Source organism: Aotus nancymaae, unplaced genomic scaffold (genome assembly GCF_030222135.1).
Source record: "Aotus nancymaae isolate 86718 unplaced genomic scaffold, 86718_ANA_hifiasm-v0.15.2.pri h1tg000033l, whole genome shotgun sequence".
In the NCBI taxonomy this organism is placed as follows: domain Eukaryota; kingdom Metazoa; phylum Chordata; class Mammalia; order Primates; family Aotidae; genus Aotus; species Aotus nancymaae.
This window is the reverse complement of record NW_026988447.1, coordinates 55,607,768-55,625,048: the sequence shown is the minus strand read 5'-3', so window position 1 is coordinate 55,625,048 and position 17,281 is coordinate 55,607,768. Positions and strand designations below refer to the sequence as shown.

Below are 17,281 nucleotides of genomic sequence, written 5' to 3'. Positions count from 1 at the left end.
TTATTTTATAGAATGGATTTTCCTTAAGCAATAAAACTTATTTTTAAACAGTTTAATGGGAATCTTTTAAAAAAATGTATTATTTATATCAGTGATTCCCAACCTTTTTGGCACCAGGGAAGAACAGGTTTTGTGGAGGACAATTTTTCTATGGAACTGTGGAAAACTGGGGTGAGGAGGAGATGATTTCGGGATGAAACTGTTTCACTTCAGATCACCAGGCGTTAGATTCTTATAAAGAGTGCACAGCCTAGACCCCTCACATGTGCAATTCACAACAGAGTTTGCACTCCTATGAAAAACTAATGGCACTGCTGATCTGACAGGAGGTGGATCTCAGGGGTAATGCTTGCCCACCACTCACCTCAGTTCCTAACAGGCCACAGATCAGTACCGGTCCTCAGCTCAGGGGTTCAGGACCCCTGATCTATATAACTTTTGCTTTCTCAAACAGCATTAGCTGAACAGAATTTATCTGTACATAAGGGTGACTCAGATAATCACCTTGCAGTTAAACAGTGATGTCCTAGGAAATAATGAGATGTTCAGGATCCTTTTATTTATAGCGTTCCAAGACTGCTGTCCTTTATATTAATTTTGGTTGTTTTTTGGGATCACAGGTTCTAAATATTACTTATTTAGACAATTTATTCAACAAATACTTAGTGTGAACCTATATGTACCAGGCACTGCATTAGGCACTGAGATGCAGAAATGAGCAAAATCAGAAACAGTTCCTGTTTTCATGGAGTTCAGGGTTTAGGGAAAAATGAAGCAGTAAGTGGGTTATCATACTGATGTGTCCTACCCTGAAAAGTGAGAGGAATGAACAATATGTGGACTTCTAAGAACTTATCAAGAGGGCTTTAACTAAAGGGAGTCAGGAAAGGTTCCCCAAGGAAGTGAAGATGGAGCTGAGATATGAATAAAGGGTAGTACTAAGTAGGGAAAAAGGGTAAGGAAGATCATTTCTGGCAGGGGAAACACATATGGAGGTCCCTTTGCAGGAGAGGCAAATGCACTTGAGTAGCAGAAAGCAGTCCAGAGTGGAGGCGGTGGAGCAAGAAGCAGGAGGTGGCTCTTTGGGACAAGATAAGATTGGCAAAGGTTAGCAGAGGTCAGATTACATGGGGCCTGATAGGCCATGTTAAAAATTTTTCCAATTTTTTTCCTAAGAGGACTGCAAAGTCATTGCATTTTAAGTGACAAGTAATCAAAACTAGGTATGGAAACATGACTCTTGAGCCACACAGTAGAGTAAATACAGGTGGGGGACAGTGGAAAACAAAATGTAAGTAGTACCTACCCACTCTCCCACCCTGCAAATGAGCCAAGTGAAGTAATTTGGCAGCCATGGGTTTGATCTGGCTTTGCCAGTGAGATCAGCAATTTGGTCTGTGGAGCACATAATAGACTCTATGGGATTGGCCTCTGGAATTCCAGTCGTGAATACAAGAGGAAAATTTGCAATTAACATGCTGGAGTTTGTCAATACCTTTTTCAGATATGCTTAGCCACAATCTCTATTACTCACTTTCATTGTTTCAATGTACTGAAGAAATTTTTTACCTGAGACAATGTGCAGCAGTCAGAATCCAACAGCCACCAATATAAATTCCCCCACAGGTGATTCCATTGGCATCCTTAATTCCCACCTGCCATGGGAGGTCTCCCTGTAAAAGACATTTGTGTGGTCACTGCCATTCTAACAGATGACGATACAAATAGCCCTAAGATATTTCCATGGCGAGACTCCCGGTCTCTTGTAACATCATCTCTCTGCCCCCTTTTCCCTCAATTTAGGCTGTTTCTGGGCAGTTGCATCGTGGCTTTTCCTGCGAGTTTACCAGTTGTGCTGGCTTTCCTCCCACAACTCGCCTCCTCCGTATGTGCATTCTGTTTTTAACTCCACAAGATATTGTAGGTAATAATGACTTTATCCGTCTTCTTTCTTCAAGAAAGGAAGAGATTACATCATTATTATCTTGAACCCATTAACCTTTTTAACACACTTCTTGATTATCTATGCAATAAAATCAGCGGTCACAGCTAGTACTAGACAGGCTGGAATCATTAGTAAATTATTTTGAATGCTAAACCATACTATTTATCTTATTTTAAAATTCTAGCTTGATATTAAAATGGTCTTGATTCTCTGAAGTTCTGCCTAAAGATGGACTAGTGGCAGAAAGGGGCTGGCCAAAAGGTTAAACATTTACCATCCTCTAGCTGATAAAGGATGCCACATCTCCAGGCACTGCGACAGTGGCACCTCAGAAGGGAATCACATTCTGAAATCATCAGGATAAACTGACAATGTGGCAAACTATATCTTTTCGCTCTCATAGTTTTTCTTTTCTTTTCTTTTTCTTTTTTGAGATGGAGTCTTGGTCTTGTCACCCAGGCTAGAGTTCAATGTTCCAATCTCGGCTCACTGCAACCTCCACCTCCTGGGTTCAAGCGATTTTCCTGCCTCAGCCTCCTGAGTAGCTGGGATTACAGGTGCCCGCCACTACACCTGGCTAGTTTTTATATTTTTAGTAGAGATGGGGTTTCACCACGTTGGCCAGGCTGGTCTTGAACTCCTGACCTCAGGTGACCTGACTGCCTTGGCCTCCCAAAGTGCTGGGATTACAGGCATAAGCCACCATGCCCAGCCATAGCTTTTATTTTCTAGAGGCTGTTTATATGGAACTCTTTTATTAATATCAATGTTAACATAGTGAGGTTAGTCTCAAGTACTTTCTATATGCCAGGCCCCACACTGAGTCTTTGTATATAGTTTATCTCATTGAATCATCATATTAACCCTGAGAGGTGATGATGTGCCAGTGACCCCGAGACAAGTGGGTCAGTGGGCTTGAGAGTGTTTTTTAGCCATTCGACATCTGACAATGTTTCCTTCCTCTATCTGTGAGCATGCAGACGTCTAGCACATTTGTCACTGAGAAAACATGGTAGAGCAAAGTTTATGACATGAATTTGCAAGAGAATTTATGACAATTGAAGAATGTAAAAGATACCCCCTTTATTTTCTCTCTATATTTTAACATGTCATAAAAATTTTCGTAAACTTGCTTCTTAGCCCCAGATGAGAAAGGAAAATGAATATTGCTGTTACTAATTTCAGGCATACCAAAAGGAGTTAGGCCCCCAAGAAAGAGAGGTTGTGGTATGGAGGCTGAAGTAACTCCGTCTTGGATACTAATCTGCCATATTAGCTTCTGATTAGCTCCAGTTCTGGGAAGGCCTCGAGATTTCCAGCTTATCTATTCTTCCTTGTGTAAGAGTATGTACTTACTGTAAATCCTGCCATTAGGGCAAATTCTTACCCATTAGCTCTGAAGCATTGTGCCCCTCCCCTACGGTATATAATCCCTGGGTCCACAGAGAACTAGCACAAGGATCCACCATCTTCTCTCACCGTTACCAAAAACATAGACATGGCTTCCATTAGTAAGTCCCTATTAAATGTTCTTTGTAAGGAACTGGATATGTCAGCCTCTTTCTTTGGCTTCTCAGCTTCCTCGACTTTGGGGGCAGGTTTGTGTGAACCTGCCCACTGTGAAACACATTGATAGAAGAGAGTTTTTTTTCTTTATTCTTACCCATCCTAAGAACTGGGGTGGGGGAAGAGTGTAATGGTAAGTTTTTGCTTAGACTTTTGAGAGAAGAGGGACTGCATGCTCAGAGGACTGTGAAACCAGCTTAGGTAGTATCTGAAAATGAATGTTATATTGTGTAAAAATAAAGGACCTTTGTTGAAAATCCCTTTTGACTAATATCTATAGCTTTGATATCTAAATCTCTTTTTTTTTTTTGAGATGGAGTCTTGCTTTGTTGCCCAAACTGGAGTGCAGTGGCACAATCTCAGCTCACTGCAACCTCCGACTCCCAGGTTTAAGCGATTCTCCTGCCTCAGCCTCCTGAGTAGCTGGGATTACAGGCACCTGCTACCACACCTGGCTAATTTTTGTAGTTTTATAGAGATGGGGTTTCACCATGTTGGCCAGGCTAGTTTCGAACTCCTGACCTCAATCCGCCTGCCTCCGCCTCCCAAAGTGCTGGGATTACAGGCCTGAGCCACTGCACCCAGCCTTAACTCTTTTATTACTCATTGCCTGATTTTTAAAAATTGTTACTTAATTTTGGTTACTGACAATTAGAAAGAAGTCTACATGAACTTATTTAAAAAATGGAGCTATTTTATTCTTAATTTATATTTAAGGTTAAGTTACTCTCTTAAATTACATAATAGCTAATACATAATTGAGTCAGAATTTAATGTAAGTCTGTCTGACTAGAAATCTCTAATCAATTGTTATCTTTCCAAGAACTTAATACTTTAATTTAATTTGGCTCTTAGTACACACCTGGCCAAGGTACAGATCTTCAAACGTCTCCTATTACCATGATTTAAAACACTGTGAAAGAATGGCTAATTCAATTAACATCTATTATTTTTTCATTTAGAAAAATTATGTCATGAGTCATGCTTGAGAGCTGGTTGTTTTTTGACAAAACTGACCTGACAAAGTTCATATCAAATAGAAAAAGCTTATGTGGGACTAAAGTATTGTTTTCACTTCAAAATTAGCCATATGAATTAATCCAGTTTTAAAAGCAGTTCTCAAGAATCACTTAAGCTTACTTTCCTTAAAAGTGGTAGGGAAAGGAGAAGAATAATGCTATATTTTTCAATTTAAATTGATAGCAAAATTAATTGTTGCTTGAATCAATTATATATACATGCAAATGACATTGAAATTACAGCCTAAACCAGTGAGCCAACAATAAAAAAGGATAACGTCAACTTACCTGCATCCATATCGGCAGTCAAAATTTCTGTTTCTTCTATGATAAAACAAAAGATTCCAATGTTTAGTTGTTAATTATAGTCAAAATTAAATCATTAAAATCATTTAAACACTGATAATAATTTCCTGCTTTAAAACTCGTCCTCCTTTTATAAGGGACTGTACAAAATCCCCAAGGCATGTCGTCTTATTTCCTTTCCATAATTAGGTAATTGTAAAGACTCAAGGTACACTGTATGGAAATTCTTGCTGGCACAAACTAGAGATATCTGTTGGTACTAGTGAATGCTGAGACTCATGGTGTCATAGTGTTCTGTAGTTAGAGCAGGCAAAATGCACAGCCCAGAGAAGGAAGGCTTCTCTTTCAACGCTTTGCATCCCCAAGGTGTTCACATAAGGTAGGGAGCAGTCATCAGCACTGACCAAGGGGGTCCTGAGCTGACATGAAAAAGGCTCTCTCAGTTTGTACAGGCATGGGTTAGCATTAGGCATCTGGGATGCAGAAGTCAGAAGAAAAAATAATCTTTTCTTCTTTCGATTTTTTTCTTGAAGTTATACTGGATGTTTTCACCTTTGCTCTGCCATTCTAGAACATTTCTGTAGACAGAATCATAATTTCCTTGACCTGGGGATATAAAGGTGAATTCCCACCATGTAGCTCTGTCATGGATGAGGATATGGCTGGGGATAGCATTGCCCAGAATGGCAGCATCACTTTGCTGCAATCCTGTGTCCCATCACTGAATCTGCGAAATTCTCTTTGGGATAGGCATATGAGTGTTTGTTATGCCACACACCTAAGTTGTTTACTGGGGCAGAGAGAGGCTCTGCCCAGATGCATTCACAAAAGCACCTTTGTGAATCAAATTTGAGTCTTCTTGAGAGAAGACTGAAATATTTACATTCAAAGTCCAACAAAAGAAGAAGGGAAAGTCCAATGTAGCTGAGGTGTACTGGGTATTAGAAGAACAGGACAAATTTGATTTTATATAATCAAAGCTAAGGTGTACTAGGTATTAGAAGAATAGCTAGTACACATTGGATTGTATAAAAAGGATTTCTATTCAACAAATCTCACATGAATAGAGTTAACAGATGAGTGATGGAATGGAAGGAGGTATTTGTAATGTCTAAAACGGATAATGGATTAATTTCTAGACCATAAAAGAAACCCCTGAAAATCAATAAGAAAGATTACAATGAAAGAAATATAAAATTAAGTAAAGGATGTGAACCAGTGGAAGGATAGAAGAAAGAAAAGGAAGATGAAGCTAAAAAGCTAGTATGCTCATGAAGGGAAACTCAGAATCATTAGTTAACATAAAAATTCAAGTTAATAAACAATGCCATCACTTGACAGCTGGAGAAACGTGCTTGATGTTGGTGGGGTTGGAGAGAACCCTCAGGCTATTGATGGAAGTAAGGACTGGTATATAACAGCACTGCCAAAGAACATACGGCACTAGCAGTCAAATTAAGTATGCATACTCCAAGACTCAACTTGCTACTATGGTTTGAATGCATCCCCCAAAGTTCCTGTGTTGGAAACTTAATCCCCAACACAATAGTGTTGGGAAGTGGGGCCTAATAAGAAAGGATTAGGTCATGAGGGCTCTTCCCTCATGAGTAGATTAATGCCGTTATCTCAAAAGTGGGTTAGCTGTAGTGAGAGTGGGCTTGTTATAAAAGTGAGTTCAGACTTCTTGTTCCCTTGCTCTCTTGCCTTTCCACCTCCTGCCATGGGATGCTGCAGCAAGAAGACCCTCGACAGATGCAGGCCCCATGACCTTGGACCTCACAACCTCCAGAACTGTAAGAAATAAATTTATTATCTTCATAAATTGTTCAGTCTGTGGTATTCTGTTATAGCAACACAAAACAAAAGAAGACACTTGCCCAGCTAGATGCCTCCAAGAAATCCTCCCACATGTACTTAAGGAGAGGATACATCATAGAGTGATTGTGGGCTAAAAGTCCATTACTGCGAAAATGGAGAGTACATTTTGCAAGATAAACACAGAGGAGTATTTTATACAGCAGTTAGAAGCAACAGATTAGATGAACACAGAGTAACATGGACAGGTCTTTAAAATGTAATGAGTTGTGAAAAGAGGAAAAAGAAATATAGATCTATAACACCATACGATGTGAATAAAAAATGTATGCTTGCAAAGTAACAATACACATTGGATAAGAATACATACAAACAAAAAGACATGCACATTAAATCACTTAAAAATGGTTGCCTATTGGGGGAGAGGAATGGGAGTGAGCTTTAGTGATAAAGATGGATAAATGAGTCAAACAAGACAGGGGCCTTGCTGGACCGATGATGACCATGTATAAAGAAAGAGCTGAGGAGTATCATTAACTCATCACTTTGCCCCTGAGATCGGAAACTAGGGAGGAAGGAGGAAGGAAAGGAGGGAGGGAAAGAGAGAGGGAGGGAGGAAAAAAAGGATAGAGAAGAAGAAGGAGGAGGAGAAAGAGGAGGGAAGAGAAGGACGAAGAAGAAGAAAAGAAGAGAAAAGAGGAAGAAGGAGGAGGAGGAAGAACAGCAGCTTCAGAGCGCAAAATGACAAGTAAGAGGGAATACAATGAAATGATAGGCATTTAGAGCAAAGGGTGGTCTTGAGCTAGCAAGTCCCTCAGGAATCCTAAGAAATCCTGAGGTGGATCATGAACTTTGACATTATATGAACTGGGGATGTGAGTTATTTTACATGAATTTTTTTTTTAAGGTCTGTGTTCTTTCCTGTTTTTTTTTTTTTTTTTTTTTTTTTTTAAATTGTACTTTAGGTTCTGGGGTACATTACATGAATATTTTTTAAAAGGGTGGTCCCAAAGAGCTGGAGGATTTGGGGACATCTGGCTGATACAAATAAATAAGAAAATGCCTATCACGAAAAGATGTTATCTTTTCTCCAGTGGCAATTTCTTGAGGAGCTACCTTGATTTTGAGGGAAAATGAAGAGGAGAAAGGTACTCGGCAAAGGTGAAATGGGCAGGGAAGAGTCTACTCTGGGTGGTGTTTTGGTGAGCAGGCTGTGGATGGGGTGTGTAAGAGTGAAAGGTTATCACACTGAGAAAGGGCCTCTATGCCTAAACCAATGTTGAAGCTGGCTTATTGCTAAAATGTGGTCATATCATGCTTCATTAACAGTTACATTAAAATAGAAGAAGACAATAATAGAACCTGAGTTTCGTTTCAATTTTTCAATATCCCAAACTTTTAATAAAAATTTTACCTGGAGCCACAGATGCGAAACCTGAAGAAAACAACAACAACAAAAATTATCACGGCAAAGGATAATTTTTAATTGGGAAAAATGAATACTATATCAATATACTATACATATGTCATGAAAACCATAGCACCTTATTTCTGTTTTCTTTGGTAATATAATTTTTCTATTATAAAAATAGATTTACCTTGAATTGTAGAACGTCCAGCTGCTAAAACAAAACAAAAAATTCACTATAGCAAAGAGATCACTTTGATTTGAATAAAATATGCACAAATTACTGAATTTCAGACTAGCACAACTTAATAGTTAGAAGCATTACTAAAATGCAAAAGGCAGAGCTCATCCCTGAATAAGAGTAAACTTAATAGTTGGCTAAATCTGTTTTTGTAGATTTTAAAAAGATAAAAGGACGCTGAGCGCAGTGGCTCACGCCTGTTTATCCCAGTGCTTTGGGAGGCCAAGGCGGGCGATCACTTGAGGTCAGGAGTAAGAGATCAGCCTGGACAACATGGTGAAACCATGTCTCTACTAAAAATACAAAAATTAGCCGAGCATGGTGGTGAGTGCCTATAATTTCAGCTACTCCAGAGGCTGAGGCATGGGAATGGTTTGAACCCAGGAGGCAGAGGTTGCAGTGAGCCGGGATCGTGCCACTGCACTCCAGCCTGGGCAACAGAGCAAGACTCCGTCTCAAATAAACAAACAAACAAAAAAGATAAAAGGAAACCACGGTATGTCATCTTACTTTGATTTTTAATACTGCGTAACAAAATTTTCAAACATGTCAATTTCACCATGTCTAGGAAATAGTTTCAACTTGAACTTTAAAAGCAGCTTGGTATACAGATGCATTTGGATACATATTCAACAAGAAACTTACTATATTATTATACAAAATTTATAACTATTTTTAACTTATATTAGATAAAGGACAGCTTATAAAAGATAAATTCCATGAAGATCTAATACAAACCTCCCTTGATTTAGTGATTCTGACCTGGCCACTTAAAGAAGAAGTCAATGAATATATAATGTTTATTTTGCATCTCTGCTCTCACTTGCACTTTTTTAGAGAGGGGAAAAAATAGAACCATTACTGAAATACAAAAGGCAGAGCTCATCCTAAAGAGGGGTAAGCTGAAATAACAATGACTAAATGTATTTTTGATACAGATTCAAGAAATCGATGTGAAAACAAGATTTACATTATAGTTACTCTCACAGTAAGATTTTTTTCTCATAAACTAATAAATTATGCTCCTTGACCTTAAACTTCAGAGTTTTAAATTTAGGGAAGGAAAAGGCCAAGAATAAGAGGAGGAAGAATAAAAAAACCACCAAAGTATTATTTTACTAAAGAACGCAAACTGTAGAGCTTCACTGGCAAAAGTCATGCAGTGACTCTTGTCCTCCTGGCTGAAAAACTTTTCTTCCTTCTTCTCAAGGATTGAACTAAATGTAATGACCATAAAAACACTTTTGCTCAACTGCTTATAAAGCCTTCAGCAGAAATAATGTGATTTAAAATTCTAAAATGTGTATTCTTTAAGAACTGTATCAATGGAAAATTAAACAAAATTTCACTGAAGTCTAATAAACTCTATTGAAGTGGGATATACTCACCCACTCCTCCTACAGCCTTCCCCATCTTCATGACTAGCCGCTCCCTTTCCATTCTCAGGCCAAAAACCTGGCAGCCATCCCTGACTGCTCATTTGCTTTCCTACCCTATCCAGTCTATTGGCAAATCTTGTTGGTTCTGCCTTCAAAATATATCCCGAATCTGACTGCTTCTCCTCATTTCCATTCCTACCAACTTGCCCTAGTCATGCTCATGCCTTCCTTGAATGACCGTGGTAGTTTCCTAACTGGTGTCCTAGCTTCTCTCCTTGCCCTTGTACAGCCTATCCCACAGCCAGCACAGTCTCTCTCTGTTTTTTTCTTTTCTTCTCTTTTCTTTTTTTCAGAGTCTCTCTCTGTTGCCCAGGCTGGAGTGCAGTGACGTGATTTTTGCTAACTGCAACCTCCACCTCCTGAGTTCAAGTGATTCTTCTGCCGCAGCTTCCCAAGTAGCTGGGATTACAGTTGTGTGCTGCCACACCTAGCTACTTTTTGGATTTTTAGCAGAGACAGGTTTCACTATGTTGGCCAGACTGGTCTCAAACTCCAGACCTCAGGTGATCAGCCCGCCTGGGCCTCCCAAAGTGCTGAGATTACAGGCGTGAGCCACCATGCCCAGCTGCAATCTCGATTTAGAGTGAGTCAGATCATGTCACTCCTCTGCTCACAGCCATGGAGTGGCTCCCCATTTCAGTTGTTAGCAGGCCTTACTTGACCTGCTCTGACACTTCCAGCCCCTATCCCTCTAGCCTTTCCTGCTGTTTGTCCCTTAATGTCTCACTACCACTACTGGTAATGCCTGTCACAGTCACCACCTTACTGCTTGTTTCTCAAATAGCAAGAATTCCAGGCTATTGCCTCTGCCTGGAACTCAGTTTTGCAGACATCTGCATGGCTGGCTCCATCATTTCTGCAGATCATTATGTAAAAGTAGCCTCAGCGAGAGGCCTTCCCAGGCCACTTTACCTAAACTTCAAAACTTACCCTACACATTTTATACCTTCGTCTTTGCTTCATTTTTCTTCTTAGTACTTGTTATTTTACTTATTTCTCCTATTTATTGCCTTTCTTCCACCACTAGAATGTAAGATTAGTGAATGGGCAGGGTTTTTTAAAAAAAATTATTTGTTTTATTTTATTTTATTGGTTTTTGAGACAGAGTCTTGCTCTGTCACCCAGGCTGGAGTTCAGTGGTGCAATCTTGGCTCACTACAACCTCTGCTTCCCAGGTTCAAGTGATCCTCCAGCCTCAGCCACCCAAGTAGCTGGGATTACAAGCATGCACCACCATGCCCAGTTAATTTTTGTATTTTCGGTAGAGATAGGGTTTTGCCATGTTGACCAGGCTGGTCTTGAACTCCTGACCTTAAGTGATCTGCCTGCCTCAGCCTCCCAAATTGTTGGGATTACAGGCCTCAGCCACCGTGCCTGGCCAGGGCAGGGATTTTTGAAATGTTATTCACTAATGAAATCCCAGCACCTAGAACAGGCACTGGCATACATAGTAGCAACTGAATAAATATTCATCGAGTAAATGAATGAATATAATAACTTAAAGAGATTTTTCCTCCAGAAAGCATTAATGGAAGCAGAGTCAGTCTGTGTAGCCTAGAATAGGTACATAAGAAATATTTTTCACCATTGGAGGTTATCCAGAGCACCAAATCATTGCTTTGAGACTTGGTAAGTAAAAGGAAAGAATTAAGCATTATTCTGTCTTTCTCCAGATTTCTAGTTAAGTCCAGAAGGCATGATAAAATTAGAAATTGCCGTTTTACAGCCCCTATTGACAAAATGGATGTAGGCAACAATTTAAAAGGCTGCTAAAACCATTAGGAAAAAGATTGTGGGGGCACTTTTAAATGGACACACCAACCTGATCAAGTAATCATCTTAGCAGCACTAGAAGAAGGACAGTCAGACAAGAAGACATTATGTGTAACAGGAAATACATACAAGACTCATCAAGAATTCTTGCCTAAGGCTGGGCACAGTGGCTCACACCTGTAATGCCAGCACTTTAGGGCACCGAGGCAGGCAGATCACTTGAGGCCAGGAGTTCAAGATGTGGCAAAACCCTGTCTCTACTAAAAATAGAAAAATTAGCCAAGTGTGATGGCACATGCCTGTAATCCCAGCTACTCAGGAGGCTGAGGCAGGAGAATCACTTGAACTCAGGAGGTGGAGGTTGCAGTGAACTGACGCTGCACTACTGCACTCCAGCCTAGACAATGGAGCAAGACTCTGTCTCAAAAAGAGAAAATAAAAAGAATTCTTGCCTAAAATATTAAACCTTGCTCTTTTAAAAAAAATTTGTCACTGACTCAAAGCTCAAAACCTTGCTTATAATCAAATCTCTCTAAATCCAGATTAAGGAGTATCTAATAGTCAAAAAATAAAAAATTAATAGTATGAAAAAAGTTAGGGTGGGGAGGTGGGGAAGATAGCTTAATGAATAAAGAAGACTTTAAAAACTTAATAACCAAAGAGAACATTCAGATTCTTTTAGATCCTGATTTGAATGCATTCATTCAAAAAAGACATTTTTGGGATAGTTGAGAAAATTTAAACATGACTGTTACTAAATGATGTTAGTGAATTATTATATCTAAAAATATCTATTTTAGATATACTAATGAGAGAATGGTTTTATATATATAGTGCTTTTATTATTGGAGATGCATATAAATGATGTGATCTGATATCTAAAATTTACTTTAAAATACTCCAACAGGCCAGGTGCTGTGGCTCACGCCTGTAATCCCAGCACTTTGGGAGGCCAAGGTAGGCAGATTACCTGAGGTCAAGAGTTTGAGACCAGCCTGGCCAACATGGTGAAACCCTGTCTCTATTAAAATACAAAACTTAGCCAGGCATGGTGGCAGGTGCCTGTAATCCCAGCTACTCAGGAGGCTGAGGCAGGAAAATCGCTTGAACCCTGGAGGTTGAAGTTGCAGTGAGCCAAGATCGCGCCGCGGCACTCCAGCCTGGGTGACAGAGCAAGACTCCATCTCAAAAAAAGTAATAATAAATAAAATAAAATAAAATAAAACACTCCAACAAACATACAAACAAACAAACTGGAAGAGAGATAACAAGATGGCCAAACTATCAGTAACTTGCTGGCGGAAAATGGGTACTTTGGGGTTTGTTCTAATGGTCTATTTTTGGTATGTGCAGGGAGAACTTCTTTTAATAAAAAGCTCTAAAATAACAAGTAGATATTTAGTGGATGAAAATATGAGGAGATAACATTCCATAGTTCTGCCAATGCTACACCTCTTAAGATTATATTTTACCTAAAGATAATCTTTTATATTTTACCTAAAGAAAAGTTTCAGAATCCCTGGATTCAATAATGAATAAAATCACCCTAAGACTTAAAATTACCTTCACAGCCAACTTCATCTTCCCCTGTAATACAGTCCACCTCACCATTGCATCGGTACTGGCTTGGAATGCAAACACCCGATTTACAATGGAAGCTCTTGCCTCGGCATGCTGTGCAAACATAAGTAGGAGAGGCATTTTTCAATCCTTAAAATTGAATGAGCTACAATCTGAAATTCAATGGAAAAGCTGTTTTTCCTCTTTTACTCAGAAACATGAAGAGCATTTAGAGGCTAGATTTATGCCTACCTTTACAACACAGTTCATCACTTTGGTCTCCACAATCATTGATACCATTACAGGCCTCCATTTGAGAAATATATTTCCCATTCACACACTGAAAGGAGTCATCTGTTGGAGAATCTGTAAAGAAGGAATCATCTTTGTGAAATTTATTTATGGAGTGGTGGCATGACATCTTTATCAGATTTTGGGGATAATGGAGTCATCAAGAGAAAGTTAAACTTCAAAAAAAAGATGTAAAATGTACTGGTATTATCAACATAGTATATATGACTCATACAGAAAATAAATGTCAAAGTTGGCTTATGGAGGCCCTTTTATTATGTCTGAAAGTCGGTATTTATTGTGAAAGCCTAAATTTGCTGAAATGGGGAGAAATCGAGAATACCTGCTGACATTGACAAATGCTGGTTTCTACCCACCCATTTCTTTCTTTCTTTTTTTTTTTTTTAGATGCAGTCTCACTTTGTTGCCCAGGCTGGAGTGCAGTGGCATGATCTCGGCTCACTGCAACCTCCACCTCCTGAGTTCAAGTGATTCTCCTGCCTTAGCCTCCTGAGTATCTAGGATTACAGGCACATGCCACCATGCCTGACTAATTTTTGCATTTTTAGTAGAGACAGAATTTCACCATGATGGTCAGGCTGGTCTTAAACTCCTGACCTCAGTTGATCTGCCCGCCTTGGCCTCCAGAGTGCTGGGATTACAGGCACGAGCCACCGTGCCCGGCCTCCACCCATTTCTTTCATGCTGCTATACTCAGTCATCCTTACCCCTACTCCCAAGACTTGCTTGGGCAGTGCCATTTGTTTACATTTTGATGGTACTTGTTTTTAGCACTGAAAAGGGATGGGTATAGCTTTGGTCTTTAAAACTAAACATGTGACTAAAATATTCCAGTGTCAGGAAGGAGGAGAAAAGTGGCAATGACTGCCTGAAAACAGAGGCACTGATGTGGTCACTTGAAGGTTTTAAATAAATTTATATACACTGGCCCTCTTAAAGGAGATGCTGAGGTTTCTTCTTATGTTTGATTAACTTGTGTTTGCTATAGTAACTTTAGTCCAAATGTTCAAATGAAGCAAGGGGAGTAAGGCAACTTTACTTCCTATATATGAACCTGTAGAGAGGCAATGTTTGAATGGTAATAAGGGAAAGGCACCAATTTAGGCTCTAAAGCCCAAAACTTGATAGAATCCATATTATTGCCTCTGTGACTGGCAACTAGGCATCAATCATTTGTTTACTATAGGCTTGATGTAAAATAAACAACCTTCAAGGAAGGGAAAATAACAGGCAAATAGTCCACCAACCTGCTTTCTGTGTGTAACACACCACATCAGCTAAATCCTGGTAACCCACAGTTCTTCTCTTAGTAAAAGTGCACTCAGTCAAACTGGTCTCTAATCCCCGGCAATGCACATGTAGACATTCAGTGGCATTTATAGAGAGATCAGATGACTGAAACCTTCTTTGAGTATCAGCACCTCTGCAAATAGAATAAAGGGAACATTATGATAGAATAATTAGTACTTTGCATTTATAACCCTACTGTAGCAGGGAAGAAACTAGAGTAACGTCCTCTCAATCTCTATATAGGAGTTACAGATTGGGAAGATACTTGCCCTCTGTAGCCTCAGTGCCTTCATCTATAAAAGAGAATATAAGTACTTCCCTGGGTTTTGTAAAGGTTAACTAAAACTTGGCCAGGGGTGGTGGCTCACACCTGTAATCCCAGCACTTTGGAAGGCTGAGGTGGGTGGACTACCTGAGGTCAAGAGTTTGAGACCACCATGACCAACCTGGTGAAACTCCCATTTCTACCAAAAATACAAAAATTAGCTGGTTGTGGTGGCCCACACCTGTAGCCCTAGCTACTTGGGAGGCTGAGGCAGGAGAATTGCTTGAACCCAGGAGGTGGAAGTTGCAGTGAGCTAAGATCACACCACTGCATTCCAGCCTGGGCAACACGGCAAGACTCTGTCTATTAAAAAAATAAAATAAAAGACTGGGCACGGTGGCTCACACCTGTAATCCTAGCACTTTGGGATGCTGAGGCAGGCAGATCACAAGGTCAAGAGATTGAGACCATCCTGGCCAACATGGTGAAACCCCATCTCTACTAAAAACTACAAAAATTAGCTGGGTGTGGCAGCACACACCTGTAGTCCCAGCTACTCGGAAGGCTGAGGCAGGAGAATCGCTTCAACCTGGGAGGCAGAGATTGCAGTGAGCTGAGATCGCGCCACTGCACTCCAGGTTGGTGACAGAGTGAGACTCCGCCTCAAAAAAAAAAAAATTTCCATCTTTTCCTTGCCTGTCCCATGCTGTAAACTTTGGCTGGTTGATTCCATTATTGCCTAAGACTTGGGAGGTTAGGTTAGTTTAATTCCTGTAGGTCAATTTTGCTTTATAGTAGGCTACATTTTCACTTCAGCCTTGACAGTATTCAGGTGATATTTTGGCATCTGTATGCCACTGCTTAGACTTCTCAATTTGTTCAGAATTTGTGAGAAGAGGCTGCCTCAGTGACCTATCATCCTAAAGATGATGATTTACAGTGAACTATTCTTCTAGGACTTTCTTTTCTTTCTTTTTTTTTTTTTTTTTGAGATGGAGTCTCTGTCTGTCGCCAGGCTGGAGTGCAGTGGTATGATCCCAGCTTACTGCAACCTCTGCTTCCCAGGTTCAAGCGAGTCTTCTGCTTCAGCCTCCCAAGTAGCTGGGACTACAGGGACGCACCACCAAGCCCAGCTAATTTTTGTATTTTTAGTGGAGACAAGTTTCACCATGTTGGCCAGGATGGTCTCCATCTCTTGACCTCGTGATCTGCCCACCTCGGCCTCCCAAAGGGCTGGGATTACAGGCTTGAGCCATTGTGCCCAGCCTCTTCCAGGACTTTCAATTGCTCCTTGCTTCTCTCTAGAAGTAAATGGGGAAAATAGGTTAAAAATTAAAAATTGAGCGAATATCCATCAGGTAAATGGAAACAAAAATAGAATAGTAATAACAATATAAATATTAGATAGACTAACTAGGATAAAAGGCAAAAAGAGAACAAGGAGGGTATTTTTAATTATTTCAAATCATGAATCTGTGCCATGAGAACCAACAAGAACCATTTGAGGCATAGGTTAATAATCTGAAAAACCTACCATCCTAAAAATACCTAAAAATACTATATAAAATGTCATCTTTTTCCTCAATGAGTTTCTTAAGGAAGTAAGGGAAATCTGCACTGGTTAAAATTAGAGATGTCTGTTCATGAGCTTATGTAAAATATAAGAGCAAAATGCTGAGAAATCAAATACTAAGAAAATCTGCCAGGAGGCTGAACCATAAGTTGCAGGTAACAAACTGATGAAACTCAGAAATAGTCTATGGCTCAATTTAACAATATAAGAGACTCTCACTAATGAACTACTAGCAGATGTGCTTTAAGAAGAAGAAAACTGAATCTAGAAAGAAGGGGTAAAATACAAGAAGGAGCAAACCAAGAAGTTGGTAAACATTAAGTAAATCTGAGTAAGAAATGACTTAACAGTAATAATAATGGCTTATTATACCATCATAGTGATTAACTTCTGGGATATAGAAAAATAAGGTGAAACTAAATATTGGAAACTTCATGGGCTAATTACATTTCTTCTATTATTACTGAAGAAGGTGAAGACTTCCTAAATCAAGGATTTATGGTATAAATTCAAAGGTAACTAAAGAAATAGAAATATGGACTCGCACCAAGATGGCCAAATAGAACAGCACCGGTCCGCAGCTCCCAGTGAGAGCAATCCAGAAATTGAGTGATCTTCACATTTCCAAATGAGGTACCAGGTTCATCTTATTGGGACTGGTTAGATAGTGGGAGTAGCCCAAGTAGGGCAAACCGAAGCAGGATGGGGCGTTGCCTCACGTGGAAGCACAAGGAGCCAGAGAACTCCCTCTCCTAGCCAAGGGAAGTCA

General features: G+C 39.8%; 1 protein-coding gene across 10 annotated transcripts in view; it reads right to left on the bottom strand.

Annotated features, from left to right (window-relative positions):
* Window positions 1-17,281, bottom strand: part of CFI (complement factor I) — a 57,686-nt gene that overhangs the window by 7,025 nt on the left and 33,380 nt on the right. For 2 of the 10 annotated variants that reach the window (XM_064384011.1, XM_064384003.1), the window contains 8 exons: window positions 14,632-14,807; window positions 13,325-13,438; window positions 13,076-13,186; window positions 8,250-8,273; window positions 8,066-8,086; window positions 4,819-4,854; window positions 1,848-1,951; window positions 1,570-1,673 (listed from right to left, as the gene is read on the bottom strand). In XM_064384011.1, the coding sequence (XP_064240081.1) occupies window positions 1,570-1,673; window positions 1,848-1,951; window positions 4,819-4,854; window positions 8,066-8,086; window positions 8,250-8,273; window positions 13,076-13,186; window positions 13,325-13,438; window positions 14,632-14,807 (690 nt within the window). The remainder of the gene's footprint in view (window positions 1-1,569; window positions 1,674-1,847; window positions 1,952-4,818; window positions 4,855-8,065; window positions 8,087-8,249; window positions 8,274-13,075; window positions 13,187-13,324; window positions 13,439-14,631; window positions 14,808-17,281) is intronic. The other 8 variants (XM_064384012.1, XM_064384009.1, XM_064384004.1 and 5 more) reach the window with 7 other exon arrangements.